This window comes from Dreissena polymorpha, chromosome 16 (assembly GCF_020536995.1).
Source record: "Dreissena polymorpha isolate Duluth1 chromosome 16, UMN_Dpol_1.0, whole genome shotgun sequence".
NCBI classification, from domain to species: Eukaryota; Metazoa; Mollusca; class Bivalvia; order Myida; family Dreissenidae; genus Dreissena; species Dreissena polymorpha.
Window position 1 is genome coordinate 36,032,736 of NC_068370.1, and position 17,961 is coordinate 36,050,696.

General features: G+C 36.9%; 1 protein-coding gene across 9 annotated transcripts in view; it reads left to right on the top strand.

Annotated features, from left to right (window-relative positions):
- The window catches only part of LOC127861598 (speract receptor-like), a 767,747-nt gene that overhangs the window by 215,893 nt on the left and 533,893 nt on the right, over window positions 1–17,961 (top strand). For all 9 annotated transcript variants that reach the window (XR_008040289.1, XR_008040290.1, XM_052400229.1 and 6 more), the window contains one exon: window positions 3,104–3,255. Coding sequence is in view for 7 of the 9 variants with exons in the window: in XM_052400229.1 (XP_052256189.1) it covers window positions 3,104–3,255 (152 nt within the window). In the remaining 2 variants the exon portion in view is untranslated. The remainder of the gene's footprint in view (window positions 1–3,103; window positions 3,256–17,961) is intronic.

Genomic DNA, 17,961 nt, shown 5'->3' on the forward strand with positions numbered 1-17,961 from the left:
ATAACTACATCTAATATTACGAGACCTGAACCAGCATAAATTGGCTTTAAAAGCTTTGTAAACAACCTGGGAGCTGCACTATATCCAAAGGTAAACAAACAAATGCATACAAAACATTCCTCCAACAAAATTAAAGATATTTGTGAAAATCTCTATGTACTGGTATAGAAAAATATGCATCTTTCAGGTCTACAGAGCAAAAGAAATCATTCTCTTGAATAAGGTCCAACACCACTTTAAAATGTTCTTGTTTGAAATGTTCATAACATACGTGTTTATTTAATTTCTTTAAGTTAATAATTGGTCGAAATTTATTATTTGGCTTTTTTACCACAAAAATATTGGAAATAAATTGATTTTCTTCATTATCAGATTTGATAATTGCTCCTTTTGACAACAACTCAGAAATTTCATTATCAATAATTTCCATGGTTTCTTTGTTAAATTGTATTTCTTTAGGTATATAAAATTGTCTCGGTTCTGTTTCAAATTCCAATTTATAGCCCTGAACACTTTCTAAAATCTAAGGGTCATTTGTAAATTTTTTCCATACATTCAAACAGTGTTTTAATTTACCTACCGTTCTTAGTTTGGGGCACTTGACACTGTAGCAGAAGTCCTCGAACGTCCCAGACCTCTAAACGGATGACCACCTCCGTAACCACCTCCGAAACCTCGGGTGTTGAAATTGGGATTCCCATAATGTGGGTTTCCGTATGGCATGAATCGTCCACGACCCTGGAAATTACGAGGAAACCGCCCACGACTTCTTCTGAAGTTCTTGTGCATGGAAAAATTCTGATAGGCCCTGAGACTGTTACTCAACATCACCCCTGCATCGCAGTTTTTCATTTCCTTTGAAATGTCATCACCAAATAACTGGCATGTTATCGGTGTATCAAAGTTGCACAACGCTCTATACTTCTTGTTTGGAATGTTTGGTCTAATCAAGAACCTCCTCCTTATACTCAAATTATATTGAACCTGACCTAACAAAGTAAGCGAGTCAGAAACCACTTGTTTAGTTTTGTTCTTTTGCCGGCAAATTGCCCCTTAGCATCTCAGCCAGTTTCATAACCGGTACTATACCGGCAGCCAGAAGATTCTGTAAATCTTGGAATAATCGGTCTACTGAACATGTTCTTTTATCAAGGTTTCTCCACATTTCTAAGTTAACGGAGGGTGGAAACATCATGTCACAGTTTTCAGGAACTAAATTACTTTCTCTAATTGATTGCGTATCGCATGAAGCTGTACATGCAGTATTCATTAACTCAGCCAATGATTTAGATACTGGCGGTCCTTTGGACTTCTTTTTTATTTTTGGCAACTTCCATTCATTTTCATCATCCGAGTTATTCTCTTTATCGCTATTATTGCCAATTAAGTCATTCATCAATTTCTTTGACATGTCCTTTACTTTAGGTCTTACAGAATGAATTATTCCAATATCATCTTCAGATTCATCATTTTCTACCTGAACACGCAAATTAGGTGCAGTATGAATGTCAACATTTTCATCCCATTCAGTCTCATTTTCATACGCATCATAGTCATCATAATAACAATCATTGGAATTTTCTGGTTGAGACAAACCTAATTTTTCCTTCAGTAAGTTAAGATTACTTGATGACAAATTATTCAAATCTATTTGAACCATACAACTGGGGTTAGTAGTAGATTTATCTTTTTTCTGTGGTTTTTTAGTACTTGATCTAGTCTGTTTCTTACCACCACTAGCGTCTTTTGACGTCACTTTTTTCACAACAGACTTCAATGTCTTGCCAATTGTCTTTTCCTTCGATATTTTTCGAGGAACGTCATTGGATTCAAATCCCGAAAATTCTTCCTCCGAGTCCTGATCAAGACTAAGCACATCATTTTGATCACCGACCACGTGCTCGTCAATTTCCTCAACAGATATTTGAGCCTCTTTACGGGTCTGAACCTGTTGTTCTGCCATATCGTTCTTTCCTGGACCACGTCCTAGGAAAATAAGAAAAATAAAAGCTTAAGTTACTTTATTTCAATTTTGATTTGTGAATACGTTGACAACGTCCGAATATTTACAAACATAAATGCGCGGACTACGTCCGAACGCTTTTCGAAAACATCGATCAAGTTTTCCTTCAAAAATCGTAAATAATTTCTTTAAACTACCTGGACACAACGTCCTAGGTTATAGAGCAACCATTTCTTTCAACAAATTTAAGAAACAACAATTCATAACATCTCAAACTTACCAAAACCAGCGTAAAATAAGATGGCAAAGAAAAACACTGCCAACACGAGAGACATTGATGCAGCAGAAACGCTTGGAAAACTATGAGCGTGACGGGGTTTACATATGGTTATATACCTAGCAACAGGTGCCCGTCTCACGTTTTTCATGTTTTTTGAACAGCGATGCAGTGGTATAGCAGTTTGGGAAACATGCTAAATTAAATATGCGAAAAGCTGAAGGCTTTATGGAAAATAATGCTTAAATTTGTATCACAATTTAGAGCTCAGCAGAATAAAAAACAAACTCCCATTCACACAATTTTTGTAAACTGAGTCATAATTACTTATAACCTTGGCAATATCTTCATGGCACATATACTTTGCTAATCTATAAAATACTTAACTTAATTTGTTTATTTACAAAAATGACCAATTTGGTGATCTTCACCAAAGAAAATAATCATAGTAAAAGTAATATCTTTTAGGGCTATAGAAATTATTCAGGCTATACAAAATACAATGTGTTCAGTCTGGAGGTCGTTTGGTAAAGAAAATAGGGTGATCAAGGGATTGGGAAAGACTAAACTTTGCATTCTTTTTTGTGCTAATCTCTTCTTTCTATTCATTGTATGATGAGATCCTATGTCACATGGAAAAAATAGACTGGGTAAGCTATGTCGTAATAAACATCTGTCTCCATGCAGTGTGTGGAGACAATACTACCGGTATCTAAAGACTAATAGTAACAGGGAAGAACTAAACTTAGAATGCTAGGTTGTACTTAACCTCTGTCACTATTCCGTGTGTGATGACTTAACATGAATGAAGAAAAACTAACATGTGAATGCTATGTTGTACTAGTACCCCTGTCTATTTACAGTGTGTGGTGACACAATTTGTGAACTTGAACTGTTGGAGACATGCGATACCTGCCCGATGGACTGTGGGAGGTGTCCACTAAGGGCCTGGCAGATAGGACTGATTGTTGGTTTCTCCATCCTTGGCTTTCTTCTGGTAGTGGCTGTTATTTTGGTGAGTACATTTCCAATGTTCTTGGGTGAAAGTGCTCCGTATAATTACTGGATTCCGTATTGTTTGGCTTCTTAGAGGTCATTTACGTGAATCATGTAAGTCAGATGAGATTTTGTTGGGGGGGGGGGGGGGGGGGGGGGGGGGAGAGTAGGCCATGTGTCCAGCAATACGGACAAACAAAATAAACAAAGTTTCCCACTGTTCTGTTAACCTATATCTAATTATACCCCATAAACGAAGTTTAGGGGGGTATATAGGAGTGAACTTGTCTGTCGGTCGGTCGGTCTGTCTGTCGGTCGGTCTGTATTAAGTGTCTGCTCTCTAGTTCAAGTAGTTTTCATCAGATCTTCACCAAACTTGGTCAGAAGTTGTATCTACATGATGTCTAGACCAAGTTCGAACATGGGCCTTGCCGGGTCAAAAACTAGGTCACTGGGTCGCTTAGTGCGTTTAAAACATTGAGCATGTCTGCTCTCTAGTTTAAGTAGTTTTCATCCGATCTTCACCAAATTTGGTCAGAAGTTTTATTCAGATGATCTCTAGGCCCAGTTTGTACCTGGGCCAATGCTGGGCCAAAAACTAGGTCACGAGTTCACTTAGTGCGGTTTTTAACATTCAGCATGGTGTCCGCTCTCTAATTCAAGTAGTTTTCATCCGATCTTCACCAAACTTGGTCAGAAGTTGTATCTAGATGATCTTAAGGCCAAGTTTGAACATGGGCCTTGCTGGTTCAAAAACTAGGTCACGGGGTCACTTAGTACGTTTTAAACATTCAGCATGTTGTCTGCTCTCTAATTCAAGTAGTTTTCATCCGATCTTCACCAAATTTGGTCAGAAGTTTTATTCAGATGATCCCTAGGCCCAGTTTGAACCTGGGCCAGGCCGGGCCAATAACTAGGTCATGGGGTCAGTTAGTGCGTTTTTTAACATTCAGCATGGTGTCCGCTCTCTAATTCATGTAGTTTTTATCTGATTTTCACCAAACATGGTCAGAAGTTTAGTCTAGATGATTTTAAGGCCAAGTTCGAACATGGGCCATGCCAGGTCAAAATCTCGATCACTGGATCATTTAGTGTGTTTGAAACATTTAGCATGGTGTCCACTGTTTTTTGTGAAGACAACATGCTAAATATTCTGTGTCAATGCAGCATGTGGGGGTATTCGTCACGTCTGTGATAAAGCTCTAGTTATAGATTTGACGCGTCCATTGCTTCTTAATTAGTCTATCCCCCTGGGCATATTGCTCATTCATTTTCTTTAGTCTTGTGAATCATTGTATTCCTCTGAGCACTGTGTGCTCGCTCAGAGCTTTCGTCAATCTTCGTTTCAAGGATGAAATTTCAGATTTCTCAAACCTGTTTTTCCATAAATCCTTTAAGTATTAAGAGATAGTTACTTTTATAATCGCTACTCCCATTTTCAAGATCAAAATCTTGATAAATTAAACGATTTAAGTGTTATAAAAAAAAAGCATTAACACATTCGCCCGCCATTGTTGTTTTTGTTGTTGTTGTAAGATTCAAGGGAAGCTACTCTGGTAGCCCTTCTGTAGATCTGCCGTGGAATCATATGGAATTCTATAGAAATCGTTAGATGGAATTCCGTGGAATATTGGCACTAACTTTCCATCTGATTCCATGCAATCAATGGAAAAGTAAAAAACAAACAGATGAGGGACTTGATATGGTATGGAATTCCATATAATGCCGTGGAATTACATTTTATTCCGTAGAATGCCGTGGAATTCCGTAGAATGGCGTGGAATTCCATAGAACGCCGTGAAATTCCATAGAACGCCATGGAATTCCATAGAATGCCGTGGAATTCCATAGAACACCGTGGAATTCCATAGAACGCCGTGGAATTCCATAGAACGCTGTGGAATTCCATAGAATTATATGGAATTCCGTAAAAAGCTATGGAATTTAATAAAAAGCTGGAATAAAATAGAAAAAAACAGATTATAGATCAAAGGCATTTTATTGATTTTGAAAAACAAATGTGAATGTAACTTAAGGTTTCATCATAGAAGTTAAACAAGAACAAGATCTGGCATCAATCATTAACCACACACATGCACACAGTACATAATTAAAAAATGAGTGGTTTTATATTTTCATAAAGTACACATGCACACAGTACGTATTCAAAAATGAGTGGTTTTACATTTTCATAAAGTACCAACTCTCTTAACCACAGGCATGCACACACACATTCAAAAACACATCCATAAACATGCACGCTTATACAGGTGAGAAAAGAAAAACTTATAAAAGGCACAATATAAAACATAGAAGTAGAATTTTAAATTTCTCTTATGACAAGTATACTTCCTTTCTCACATATGTTCATAAACACACACAATTACATGCACACACACATCACGCACAATTGTTCTAGAGTTTTTTTCTCATAAATTTTAACGTTCAACAACTGTTCCTTATTAATTCTAGAACACTTTCAGTATGATAACAGAAGTTCAGTTCTAGTCGATGTGTTCCAGTACAATTCTAGAAAAGTTCCGAAGGTTTACTTCAAATATTAAAGTCTGAAACCAACTTTCTAGAAAACAAATTCCCAGGCAAACAGCCAGTATCCAAGTACTGAGCATAGTTAATAATAATACATAACAAATTGACAACCGTTGTAAATTTGCTATTTATTATATATGCTCAGTACTGTTGAACACAAACTTTATTCAATTATCCAAGTTTCAAATTCCTAAATAAAAAAAATAAATTAAATAAAGACAAAAAGCAAACACAAAATACAATTCACAAAATATATAACTGGTCTTTTTTATACAAGAAGTAACCAAAATAAAACATGTCACCAGCCACAGACTGCCAGGCTTAACACAGAGGTTAGTTTTTAAAAATGTTTGTCCAAGTCTTCCACTGCCATTTTCCTTTTTTTCTGAGATTATTGAACACCAGTCACTGCTCCGGGTCCTTTTTGGTATGAGGTATACTGCTCACATGTGCTCTACAGAATAAACAAGAATATCAGTGAAACTGATGGATGCTCCCCGATGATGTGCTTTGTCAATCTATGTGTTAATAACCACCTTAAAAAATTATATTGTTAGCCTTGGTGACCTTGACCTTGACCCCAGTGACCTCAAACCTCATCAAAGGGTAGAGGTCCATGCAAGGTACCTACATGCCAAATATGTAAGAGATCAGAAAAATATTGAAGGTGCTATGAGAAACTGTAACAAAATTGTGACAGAAAAATCTATTATTAGCCTCGGTGACCTTGACCTTGACCCCAGTGGCCTCAAACCTCATCAAAAGAACAGGTCCATGCAAGCTACCTACATACCAAATATGAAAGAGATAGGTAAAGTATTGAAGGTTCTATGAGAAACTGTCAAAAAAGTGTGACGGAAAAAACTATTATTAGCCTCAGTGACCTTGACCCCAGTGACCTCAAACCTCATCAAAAGGTAGAGGTCCATGCAAGGTACCTACATGCCAAATATGAAAGAGATCAGTAAAGAATTGAAGGTGCTATGAGAAACTGTCAAAAAAGTATGACGGAAGGAAGAAAGGAAGGAACTCCAAAGCGGCAACTATATGCTCCCCGAAAATTTTCGGGGAGCATAACAATCATTAAAATGTCTAAAGTAAAGAGTTATTTACATTCAAACTATAACAAGAGATTGCCAAGCAATATGGTCCCCTACCTGTGAAACTCCACTATTTTAAGTTTTTTAAATATATTTGTTGCCATAGCAACCAGAATTCTTGCATTATGAACAAAATGAAATGACGTGCATAATGTCCTTATTGCCATCTGTTCATGTTTCAAATTTCATTAAAAAATATTTAGAACTTTTAAAGTTATCCCAGGATCCAGAAAAGTGTAACTGACTAATAGACCAATATATTGGATTCCAAAAAGACAAAATACTTTCAGGTGGTTAACATTAAATAAGTTATCTGAGCCCAGGGCATGACATTATTTACCATGAATTTGTGGCCCTGTAAGTCCTCTTGGTAAATGCGCCTTAAGAGCCGCTTTGCTGTCTTGGATTATTTCCCAGCCAAACTCTGCAGTATCTTCCATCAACTGGTCAATGGTAATTCACGCACATAAAGAAAATGTATAGGGAACGTAATTCAAGTATTGTTTTAAATATTAAGTTGTAAAATGGTCTTTAAAAAGAGAACTAAAAACGAAGTGAATACATTGCAAAGCACTAAGCATAACTTAATTTGTTGGTATGATTAGTACACATTTATTATTGCTATAATTAGAATGATGTGTAATTCTATTGGTTTAAAAATTCACATTGAAACCTAAAAACCAATTCCATTGGTTTAATTAATTTATTTACAAGCAAATTCGCTGAATTGATACCCTGCCAATATGCTTCTGGACACAAAAGTATCATATTTGATACTCAAACAAGCATTTTTTTAAAATACAAAGGGCCATAACTCTGTTATTAACAGATGGTGTACAATGCCATTTGGCCTGCATCATCCTCTTATCCATATAATATACTCATTCCAGGTTTCAATGAAATCCGCCAAAGCACTTCCAGGATATGGCCTTGGACACACAAAAAAGCATTTTTATTAAGGGCCATAACTTTTTTATTAACTAATGGTTAACAATGCCATTTGGCATGCACCATCCTCTTATCCATATACATACTCATACCAAGTTTCAATGAAATCCGCCAAAGCACTTCCAAGATATGGTTCCGGACGGATGGAAAGACGGACAGAAAGACGGACAGACTGAAGGATGAAAGGACGGACAACGCCAAAAAAATATCCCTCCGCCTATGGCAGGGGATAATAATAAACATTAACATCATTAATGAGCATCGAGTGCTCAACATGCACAGTACAAAACTCCCTTAGCCTCAGTTCCATAACCATGCATGATAAACTTCTGATACTACATTCAACATTATTAATTTCTCCACATAGGTCTTATTACTTGCTTTTTCAAGCTGCAAACTCCACTGAGTGAAAATTTGGGTGACAGCTGCTTTTAAACTAATATTTGCCATAATAAAACCTCAAATATCACATAAAAAGGTCTACAATAATGGCATAAGATTTAATTTAAAGGAATATTTAGAAATAATAAAAATCACAAACCTTCAGTTGTTGTTCTATTCCTAGACAGACTGCTCAAACACTGTATGCATCACTCTTAAACAATATTTCATGTTACTTTCCAAATGATATAAATACATTTATAGTATTTAAGAAAGTGTTGATAATGGAAAAACTAATTAACTCTACTGTTTGTTAAAAAAATTTAACTTAATTTTAACAAGTTAAACCTGTACATTGTCTACCAGTGTTTCAATCTAACAGGTAAACTTTCTGTATTTGAATTCAGCCAATTAGAAAAGGCTGTTATATATTATAACCAATAGATTTGAAGCAAACATACCTAACATCTGATGCACAGCACACACTGGTCTTATCAGATAGATTGTTATTTGACAACCTGTACTGGCTGAGTTTGATATTGAGAATAAACAGTGTATATACCACTTGGACAGGGTTAAGGAATTTTGACTTGTAGAAACTGCTTTGAAATTTACTACTACTATTACTTCTACAGAACAACTACTTTAATTACTACAGCAACAACAACAACAACAACAACAACAGCAGCATCAACAGCAGCAGCAACAGCAACAACAAATGCTACTACTGCAACAACAGCAACAACTGCAACAACTGCTACTACTGCTACTACTATTGCTACTTCTATTGCTACTACTATTGCTACAGCAACTGTTACTGCTACTACTTCTACTTTTTCTACTACTACTACCACCACCACCTCTACTGATATGAAAAAAACAACACAACTGCTACTGCTACTACATCAATTACTGCAACAACACCTTCTACAACAACAAATACATCTACTACTACTACTAATACAGCTACTACTTCTACAACTACTACTACTACTGCTGCTGCTGCTGTCGCTACTATGAAGTCTATTTGGCTAGTTGTAATTGTAAGGTGTTCTATATGTGTTCTTGTTCCCAATAAGAACTTTTGTAGAACTTACTGGTTCTGTAAGAGTTCTAGATGTGTTCTAGAACTACATTTTAAAACATTTTTAGAAATTTCTTGACCTTATTATGTCCTACAATTGTTCTAAAAGGTTTTTGAATATTATTGAACAGTTTCAGTCCTAAGCCATTTTCCACAAATGTTCTGGATTTATTCTAGAAAACTGTTTTGGAACCATTCCAGAACATACGTTTTAGAACACAATTTTTTGAACAGTTCCAGAACTGTTCCAATTTCTAGAACAAATTTATAATAATATTTATTGCAATTTCTTTTAAATACAAAATACATGATGCAAATAAATTCAGACATGTATTAACCTACAAATACATTTCAGACAACCAGCAAAATGTTTCAAAGTTATTTTCTATCGATTTCCATCCAAGAAAATGTCTATGTTATTTTCCATCTGATTTCCATTGAAATAAATGGCTTAGTCCAACTGTCCATAGTGTTTTCCATGTATTCCGTGGAAATGCATGGAATTTTAGTCGAGATTTCATGGAATTCCATTACAGCTTCAGATGGAAAATTGGCAAGTGGATGGAATTCCATCAAATTCCATTGATTTCCATCGATTTCTGTAGAATTCCATAATATTTTGTATGGAATTCCATAGAAAAGTGCTAATGACTATGGCAGATCTACAGACGGGAGGAGCTATGGTTCGCCAGGCGCTTGCGGCTAATAAGCGTCTCGGTAATCGCAACTTGCTAAAAATCTTTCTGTCTGCACGAACAAAAACGTTCATCAATCATGGACACATTTCTGAAGAAGCCGGTGTCCGAGCACGCTGAGACAGCAAAGAAAGTTAAAGCTTCAATTTTAATTTTTTTAAAAGGTTGCATTTAGCCTTGTAAATGGCAAATATAATTAAAGTTTGTTTTAAACAATTTTGAGTTTCAAGTCACAATTGCCGAATATTGAATGTGCCTCCATGCCTATAATTATTGAGATAACTTTTTTGTTCCGGCAATCATGAATGAGTATGCTTTTTTAAGTAGCCATAATATAATGCACAATGTTAAGCAATATGGAACAATAAATGTATTGTTTAAAATACAAAAAATATTTTTAAAATAACCAAATTGCGAGTAAGCTTTTTATTTTGCAAGTGAAAAAAAATCAACTTGCAAAAAAATGCAAGTGCCATTACAGGTTAAATTCAGTCCCTGGTTGTCATCATAAGCCATTTTGTCACATCGTCTGCTAGCATTCAAAGTTCTCATTTACAATGAAGTTCTTACCCGTATGATATAACACACAAGATCTTGAAAAGCAAGCGAAAAACAAAATTTAATGGAGACACGGTGTAGATGCATATCGGTGGCCTCTCTGTCAGAATGATGCTTCTCTGTTCATTCTCGGCTGCCTCTCTGTTATAAACATGAAAAATGGATTATCGTAATTCACAAAACAGATAAGAAAATCTAAAATTAAAACCCGTAAACACATTTGTGCATAAAAAGAGGTTGTCCATGAGTTGAAGCATATCGTCGCTGTCGTTCTCAAACCTCGTAGCTACAAAATGCCAACTTTTCAGGAGAGAGAAAAAACCGTCTCATTTTTATAACGATGTTTTAGAAATTGAAATTCTGTAAAAATACCAAACAAATGAAGCTGCAAAATACGGTATAAGCCGTAGATGCGTAAGTCATACTGATAAGTCATACTGACAGTCAGACATGGTAGCTACGATATTTTTTCACCACAGTTTTGTCATTGTTATGAGGTACGACAATACGTCCTTATAGGAAACCTCGTAGTTGCAAATAAAAAAATTATGAAAACGTTTTTGTCAAATTTGTCCAAACGAAACGACGTACCTATAGGTGAAATGGCGTCGCTACGACTTTTCGCCGGGAAAAAAGCCAACAATCATTCTACAACATTTCATCACGTGGCTTTTTCAAGGGCTCTGATTGGCGTAGAGATACGAGATATAGCACAAAACACACGCCAGACTTAATATATTCGGAAAAGACGAAAAAAATATTTTGAAAATTTTGGAGCTACGAGGTTTGAGAACGACAGCGACGATATATCCAGCTACAGGTTCACAGTATTCTGCAGGTCCAAAAACTTATCACAAACTCTATCGAAGATGGAATGATGACGATGGTGGAGGAACAATCGTGCACACATGTCACTTTGATGATTTTTCAACATAGCTTTTCCGTAATATGTCAAATATCTAATGTCATTGATATCATCTTTATGATCAAAAGTTTACGTTCAATGTACGCTAAATAGTAATTATGGTCAGTTTTACTTAAAAAAATGCCTACTTTCGCTTTCGTTGTAGCACGGAAAGCCTCTCTATTGGCTCACTTTTCTGGCACAGGAAGCCTATTTTTTTCTCGTTTCCGCTCAGTAACTCAAGCAATTGTCATCAGATCTTCACCAAACTTCATGAAAATGTGTAAGGCAATAACATCTAGGTCAAGTTCAATAATCGGCCAAATTGACCCAGACACTCTCTTTACGTTACGGCCCTTGAATCATTGTAAAATTGGTCTTTTTCTCGTTTCTGCTCAATAACTCGAGCAAATGTTATAGGATCTTTGCCACACTTAATATATATGTGTAAGGCAATAACACCTAGGTTAAGTTCGATAATTGGCTAAATTGACCCAAACACTCTTGAGTTAAGGCCCTTGAATCATCAAATATTTGCATTTTTCTCGTTTCCGCTCAATAACTCAAGCAAATGTCATAGGATTACTGCCTCTTTTCATGAAAATGTGTAAGGTCATAAGATCTTTGTCAAGTTTGATAATCAGCCAAATTGACTGAGACGCTCTCGAGTTACGGCCCTTGAATCATCGAAAAATTGAGTTTTTTTCCTTATGTTACGAAGTTGTGTATGTTGGATTGTTATTGTCCTATATCAAAACTTAACTTATTTTATGCCCCCGGTAGGGTGACATATCGCCTACTGAATTAATGTAATAAGTCATGTAACTGACATTTTTATAAATTTTTACTTTTTTCCATTTTTATACGCCCGTATAAAATACGGGACGTATTATGTGAAACCCCTTGGCGGCGGGCGGGCGGCGGGCGGGCGGCGGGCGGCGGGCGGGCGGCGGGCGGAAGGCATCACTTTGTCCGGACTCTAATTCAAATTGTATTCATCCGATCTTCACCAAACTTGGTCAGCAGTTGCATCTAGTTGATATCTAGGCCAAGTTCGAATATGGGTCATGCCGGGTCAAAAACTAGGTCATAGGGTCAATAAGTGCATTTTCAAAGGGGCCACTTTGTCCGGACTCTATTTCAAATTGTATTCATCCGATCTTCACCAAACTTGGTCAGCAGTTGCATCTAGTTGATATCTAGGCCAAGTTCGAATATGGGTCATGCCGGGTCAAAAACTAGGTCATAGGGTCAATAAGTGCATTTTCAAAGGGGCCACTTTGTCCGGACTCTATTTCAAATTGTATTCATCCGATCTTCACCAAACTTGGTCAGCAGTTGCATCTAGTTGATATATAGGCCAAGTTCGAATATGGGTCATGCCGGGTCAAAAACTAGGTCATAGGGTCAATTAGTGCATTTTCAACGGCGCCACTTTGTCCGGACTCTAATTCAAATTGTATTCATCCGATCTTCACCAAATTTGGTCAGAAGTTGTGTCTAGATGATATGTAGGTCAAGTTCAAATATGGGTCATGCCGGGTCAAAAACTAGGTCACGAGGTTACTTAGTGCATTTCAAGCATTTAGCATGGTGTCCGCTCTCTAATTGAAGTAGTTTTCATCTGATCTTCACCTAATTTGGTCAGAAGTTGTGTCTAGATGATATGTAGGTCAAGTTCGAACATGGGTCATGCCGGGTCAAAAACGAGGTCACATAGTGCATTTCAAGCATTAAGCATGTTGTCCGCTCTTTAATTGAAGTAGTTTTCATCTGATCTTCACCAAATTTAGTCAGATGTTACATCTAAGTGATATCTAGGTCAAGTTCAAATATGGGTCATGCCGGGTCAATAACTAGGTCTTGAGGACACTTTCAAGCATTGAGCATGGTGTCCAAAACCTTCGAACGGGCGTATCTTGTGACAGTTTGGCACTCTTGTTGTGTTTATTAAGGTGACATACATCAACTGTTAAAATATTAAGTCAACCGTTTTGGCAAAAATAATGTTTTTATCAAATTTTTTAAATTGACATAACAAACACATGTCATTTTCTGAATGCAAAAAGTAGCGTAACTGACATTTTGTTAAATTTTCAGGAGAAGCAAAAAAATGTTCTATTAAAATAATAAACATGTTTCCGTATTCAAATTTTCTGATTAGTAATATAATAACACTCGAAAAACGAAACAAAACTCCAAATTGATATGTCTTTTTTAAAACAATAAAAAAATAAGAAAGGAGCAGTTACCATAATTTTCAACACTGAAATATTTTGAGCATGAAAAATAACGTAAGTGCTCTTATTGTATTTTTGAAAATGTCTGAAAATATGCTTTCCTGAACAATTCACAAAATGTCAGTTACCCTAGTTATTACATTCAGTAGATGATATAGCAGACCCACTGTCCTTCCGTCCATTTGTATGTCCGTCGCACTTTTGCGTTTATGTTTCAAAATAAAAAATTATGCTCATTACTTCTATGTCTCTTTAGATGTAACCTTCATATTTGGTATGCACGTGTATATGGGCAAGGCCTTTCCATACGCACACACATTTTGACCCCTTTGACCTTGAACTTGAACTTAGGGTCTGCGTTGAGACTTCAAAATCTGTGTTACGGTTTCGAAAAAAACGTTTTTTGGTGGCATATGTCTTCCGATGGAGACAGCTGTTGTCTTTGTTCTTATCTTGAATGTCCTTGATAGTGAATGTCTTTATACTGCCTGTCTTTATGGTAATAACACACAGGCTATAGTGAACATTCTTTTCTCTGTTCTATCCCTACATCTTGTCCTAATAGTGTCTGTCTTTATAGCGATTACACACAGGCTATTTCCAATATTGTTTTCTCTGTTCTTAGCTTGTATCTTGCCCTTGATAGTGACTGTCTTTATGGTAAGAACACACAGGCTAAATCAAATATTATTTCGTCTGTTCTTGGTATTTATTGTAGTATGGGTAACTGCTGTGTTCATTGTATGGCACAGATTATATTCAATAAACGTTTTTTGCTTAATTATATAATGTTGTAGTTCGAGGGTTTGGCGCAAAACTATTGTAACTCACATTTTTAGAATTTAACAGGAGTTCAAAAAAACATCCTTGTTTCCCTTATTTTCACTTCCTGATAAAAACCAGGCTAAAAATTGTAGTAAATAACTGTATTTAAACATAACAGTTAACAATTTGTTTAAATATTGATTCATTTAAATGTATATGATGAATATCAAGATACAATACTGTTGCGTTAACATTTATTCCTTTTTAGGCAATATAATTTGGTGCAAAACTATTGTATCTAAAGATACATTACTTTTGCACTAACTTTTTATCCAAAATTGATGGTTTTGACATATCCAAGAAATATTGTAACTATTAAGGATGATTTTTAATGGACATGTCCTTTTGTTTATAACCTTTATTTTATAATGTAATTATAAAGAAGGGAAGAATTCTTTCAATGACATTAAACTAAGTATACTTCGATGGACGGTTGGTTTCATATTTCAACTGCTACAGTAGAAAATGCACACCATGACTGGCCAGGTACTTACAACTGACAAGACTGGTATCTTACAAAATAACATTCCATCAAAATAAACAAATTTAAATGAGTGTATTACGATAATAATATCAATAATCATTGATACAATGCCACATAACAGTTGCAAGTGAAAATAAACACTTAAGTCTTGATATGATAAGTATCTTTAATATTTACAAAAGTAGCTTTACCTTAAGTACCGTTAATATTAGGGATGGCATCGAATACCAATATCGGTATTCGAATGTTCGCAAATTCATTCAATCGAATATTTGAATATTCGCATAAAACGGCTGCATTGATTTTACCTTGTTATGTGTTAATTTCCATTGTTTTGTAAGTTATATCCGTTTGCTAAATACGAGGCTGTTTATTAACGTTGCTATCGAATCCTTGTATCGCTGTCGGCTAATACTATAACCGATACTGTAATCGGGAACAAATAGAAGGAAAAACATCGTATCATAGAATTCTATTTTTATTTGAATATTTTTAAAGTCAAGATAGCATGAACGTTTATATAAAGAAGCATATCAATAAAGCATGCACAGTACAACATAATTCAAGAACAAATATAAGGAAAAACATCATGGCATAAAATTTAAGTTTTGTTTGAATTTTTTAAATAACGATATCAAAGTAATTTCGGTGGTGTCAGCGCCTTTTAAACGCGATTTATGCTTCATTGTCGTCGTGGTTTAAGGTCACATAGTTCTTGTTGAGGAAAATAATCTTGTCCACAAGATCACAGGTAAGTCTGTTCCTCAACTTGTTCACTATCAGTCCGGCACAAGAAAATATCCTTTCTGATGGAACTGATGTAGCTGGAATTCCGAGAAGACGTCGGGCTACTATGGCGATGCGAGGAAAGCGGCATTGATTCTGTTGCCACCAGTCAAGAGGTGATGCACACTCATCAGCTGGTTCCTGAAGGTATCGGCGTAGTTCGTCATTCTGTGGTTTTGACGATTTTGACATCATGAAACTCAAACGGGGACGCTTCGACGGTGTTGGTTCACTTTCAGGGAGACGAAGAGGTATGTCATCCAGCCGGCCTTCTAAAGCCTCTTCTGCCTTGTGACGCTGCGCAGACGACAGGAAATCCAGATCCTTATAGCGGGGGTCTAGCAGTGCAGCAAGCACAGGCACAGAACTGCCTGTTTCAGTTTCGGTGGGACGGAACCGCCGATGTAACTCTCCTGCTATGAGGTCTTTCACTTTCCTAACCACATCTGAGTCGAAGTCACCAATACGGAGAGTATTAGCAAGCAGGCCACGTACAATCGGGTATGTCTCACTACATGAGACATTCTTCTCTGTTGACATGTACGACGTTGTCTCTGTTAGGTCACTCAGAACAACACACAGCTCTGAAACAGCAATCCACTCATCGTCTCTAAGAGCCAGGTGCTGGTCTGCTTTCTTGGTAACCGCACTGTCCAGCATTATGTCTGACAAAACTCGGCGTTGTTCGTTCAGTCGAGACAGCATAGCGTGGGTGCTGTTCCAGCGAGTAACTACGTCCTGAACTAGCTCGTGCCTAGGCAAGTTCAGTGATGTCTGGCGTCTCCTCATTTCAGCGGTGAGCGTTGTGGAGTGTTTGAAGTGCCCAACCAATTTACGGCACCTGCTTAGCACTTTGCTGACCGCCGGTATCTCCAAGGCTGGTTTGATAGTCAGCTGCAGTGTGTGACCGAAGCAGCTAAGGTCACCCCAGTCACAGTTTTCGGAGGCACGCTCCATGTTGCGTGCGTTGTCATGTACGCAAGACTCAATGCGATCTGTGATTCCGAATTCAGAGGCACACTCCTGTAGACGGATAGCAATATTGTCCCCAGTGTGTCGCTCCGGCATCGCGCGTGTCATTAGAACACTGGACTCCATCTTCCAATCTGTAGTAATGTGGTGTTCAGTGACAGTTAGATAACTGTCAGTTGCGTTTGACGTCCAGGTGTCCGTTGTTATAGCAACACTCTGCGTGGACTCCAAGCGTTTCACGAGGGAGTCCCTTTCGACGTCGTATAATTCAGATATACGCGCACAAATAGTATTTCGGCAAGGGATCGTGTAATTCGGAGCTATATACGAAAGCAACTCTCTCAACCCTTTTGAATCTACAAAACTTAATGGGAGGTAATCAACCACAATCATATTCACAATCTTACTAGTAATCACATCACTAGAACACCCACTAACACCAACGCTACCAGTAGCAGTAAACTGTTTCATTGATGGCTGTTTGAGTTTATCACTTTCAAGTGAACCAGGATGCTTAGCAGTGACATGATTCCACAGATTTGTAGTAGACCGCGCATATGTAAAACTAAGTTTACACACATTACACGTTGCGGTCTTCTTTTCAACAGACCGTGTAAAGTATTTCCACACTTCAGAAGGGGCTGGTGGCATTTTCAGATTTGAATAATGATCCCTTGATGATTGTTTAATTTATATCATTTGTTACGTTTGAGTAATTCACATATTTTAATGTCCGGTCAAACTGTGATCACAAAAACTAAATTATTATTCGCAAGTCAATTAAAGCCCTTAATTGGCACCTAATTGACAAACAGTTCGGGCCCTTTCTTATAGTAAGTATATTGCATTGCGCGATTTGAGTAATTCACACATTTTAATGGCTGTACATACTGTGATCACAAAACTTAATTATTATTCGCCAGTCAATTGAAACCGTTAATTGGCACCCCATTGACAAACAACAGTTCGGGGCTTTTCTTAGAGTGTGTATATTGCATTGCGCAATCAACACTGATACGGGCCGCGTTATCAGTTTGACACGCAGAACGGCACGTCCAACATGTTAATCCCAAGTGATTTCCGGTGCTTTTTAGTAAGCGGCTCGCAGGTCATTAAAAATTGGTGAAATTACGTTTGGAAAAAAAAATGCGAATATGCGAATATCGTTTTTATCATTCGAATGCTGACCATTCAATCG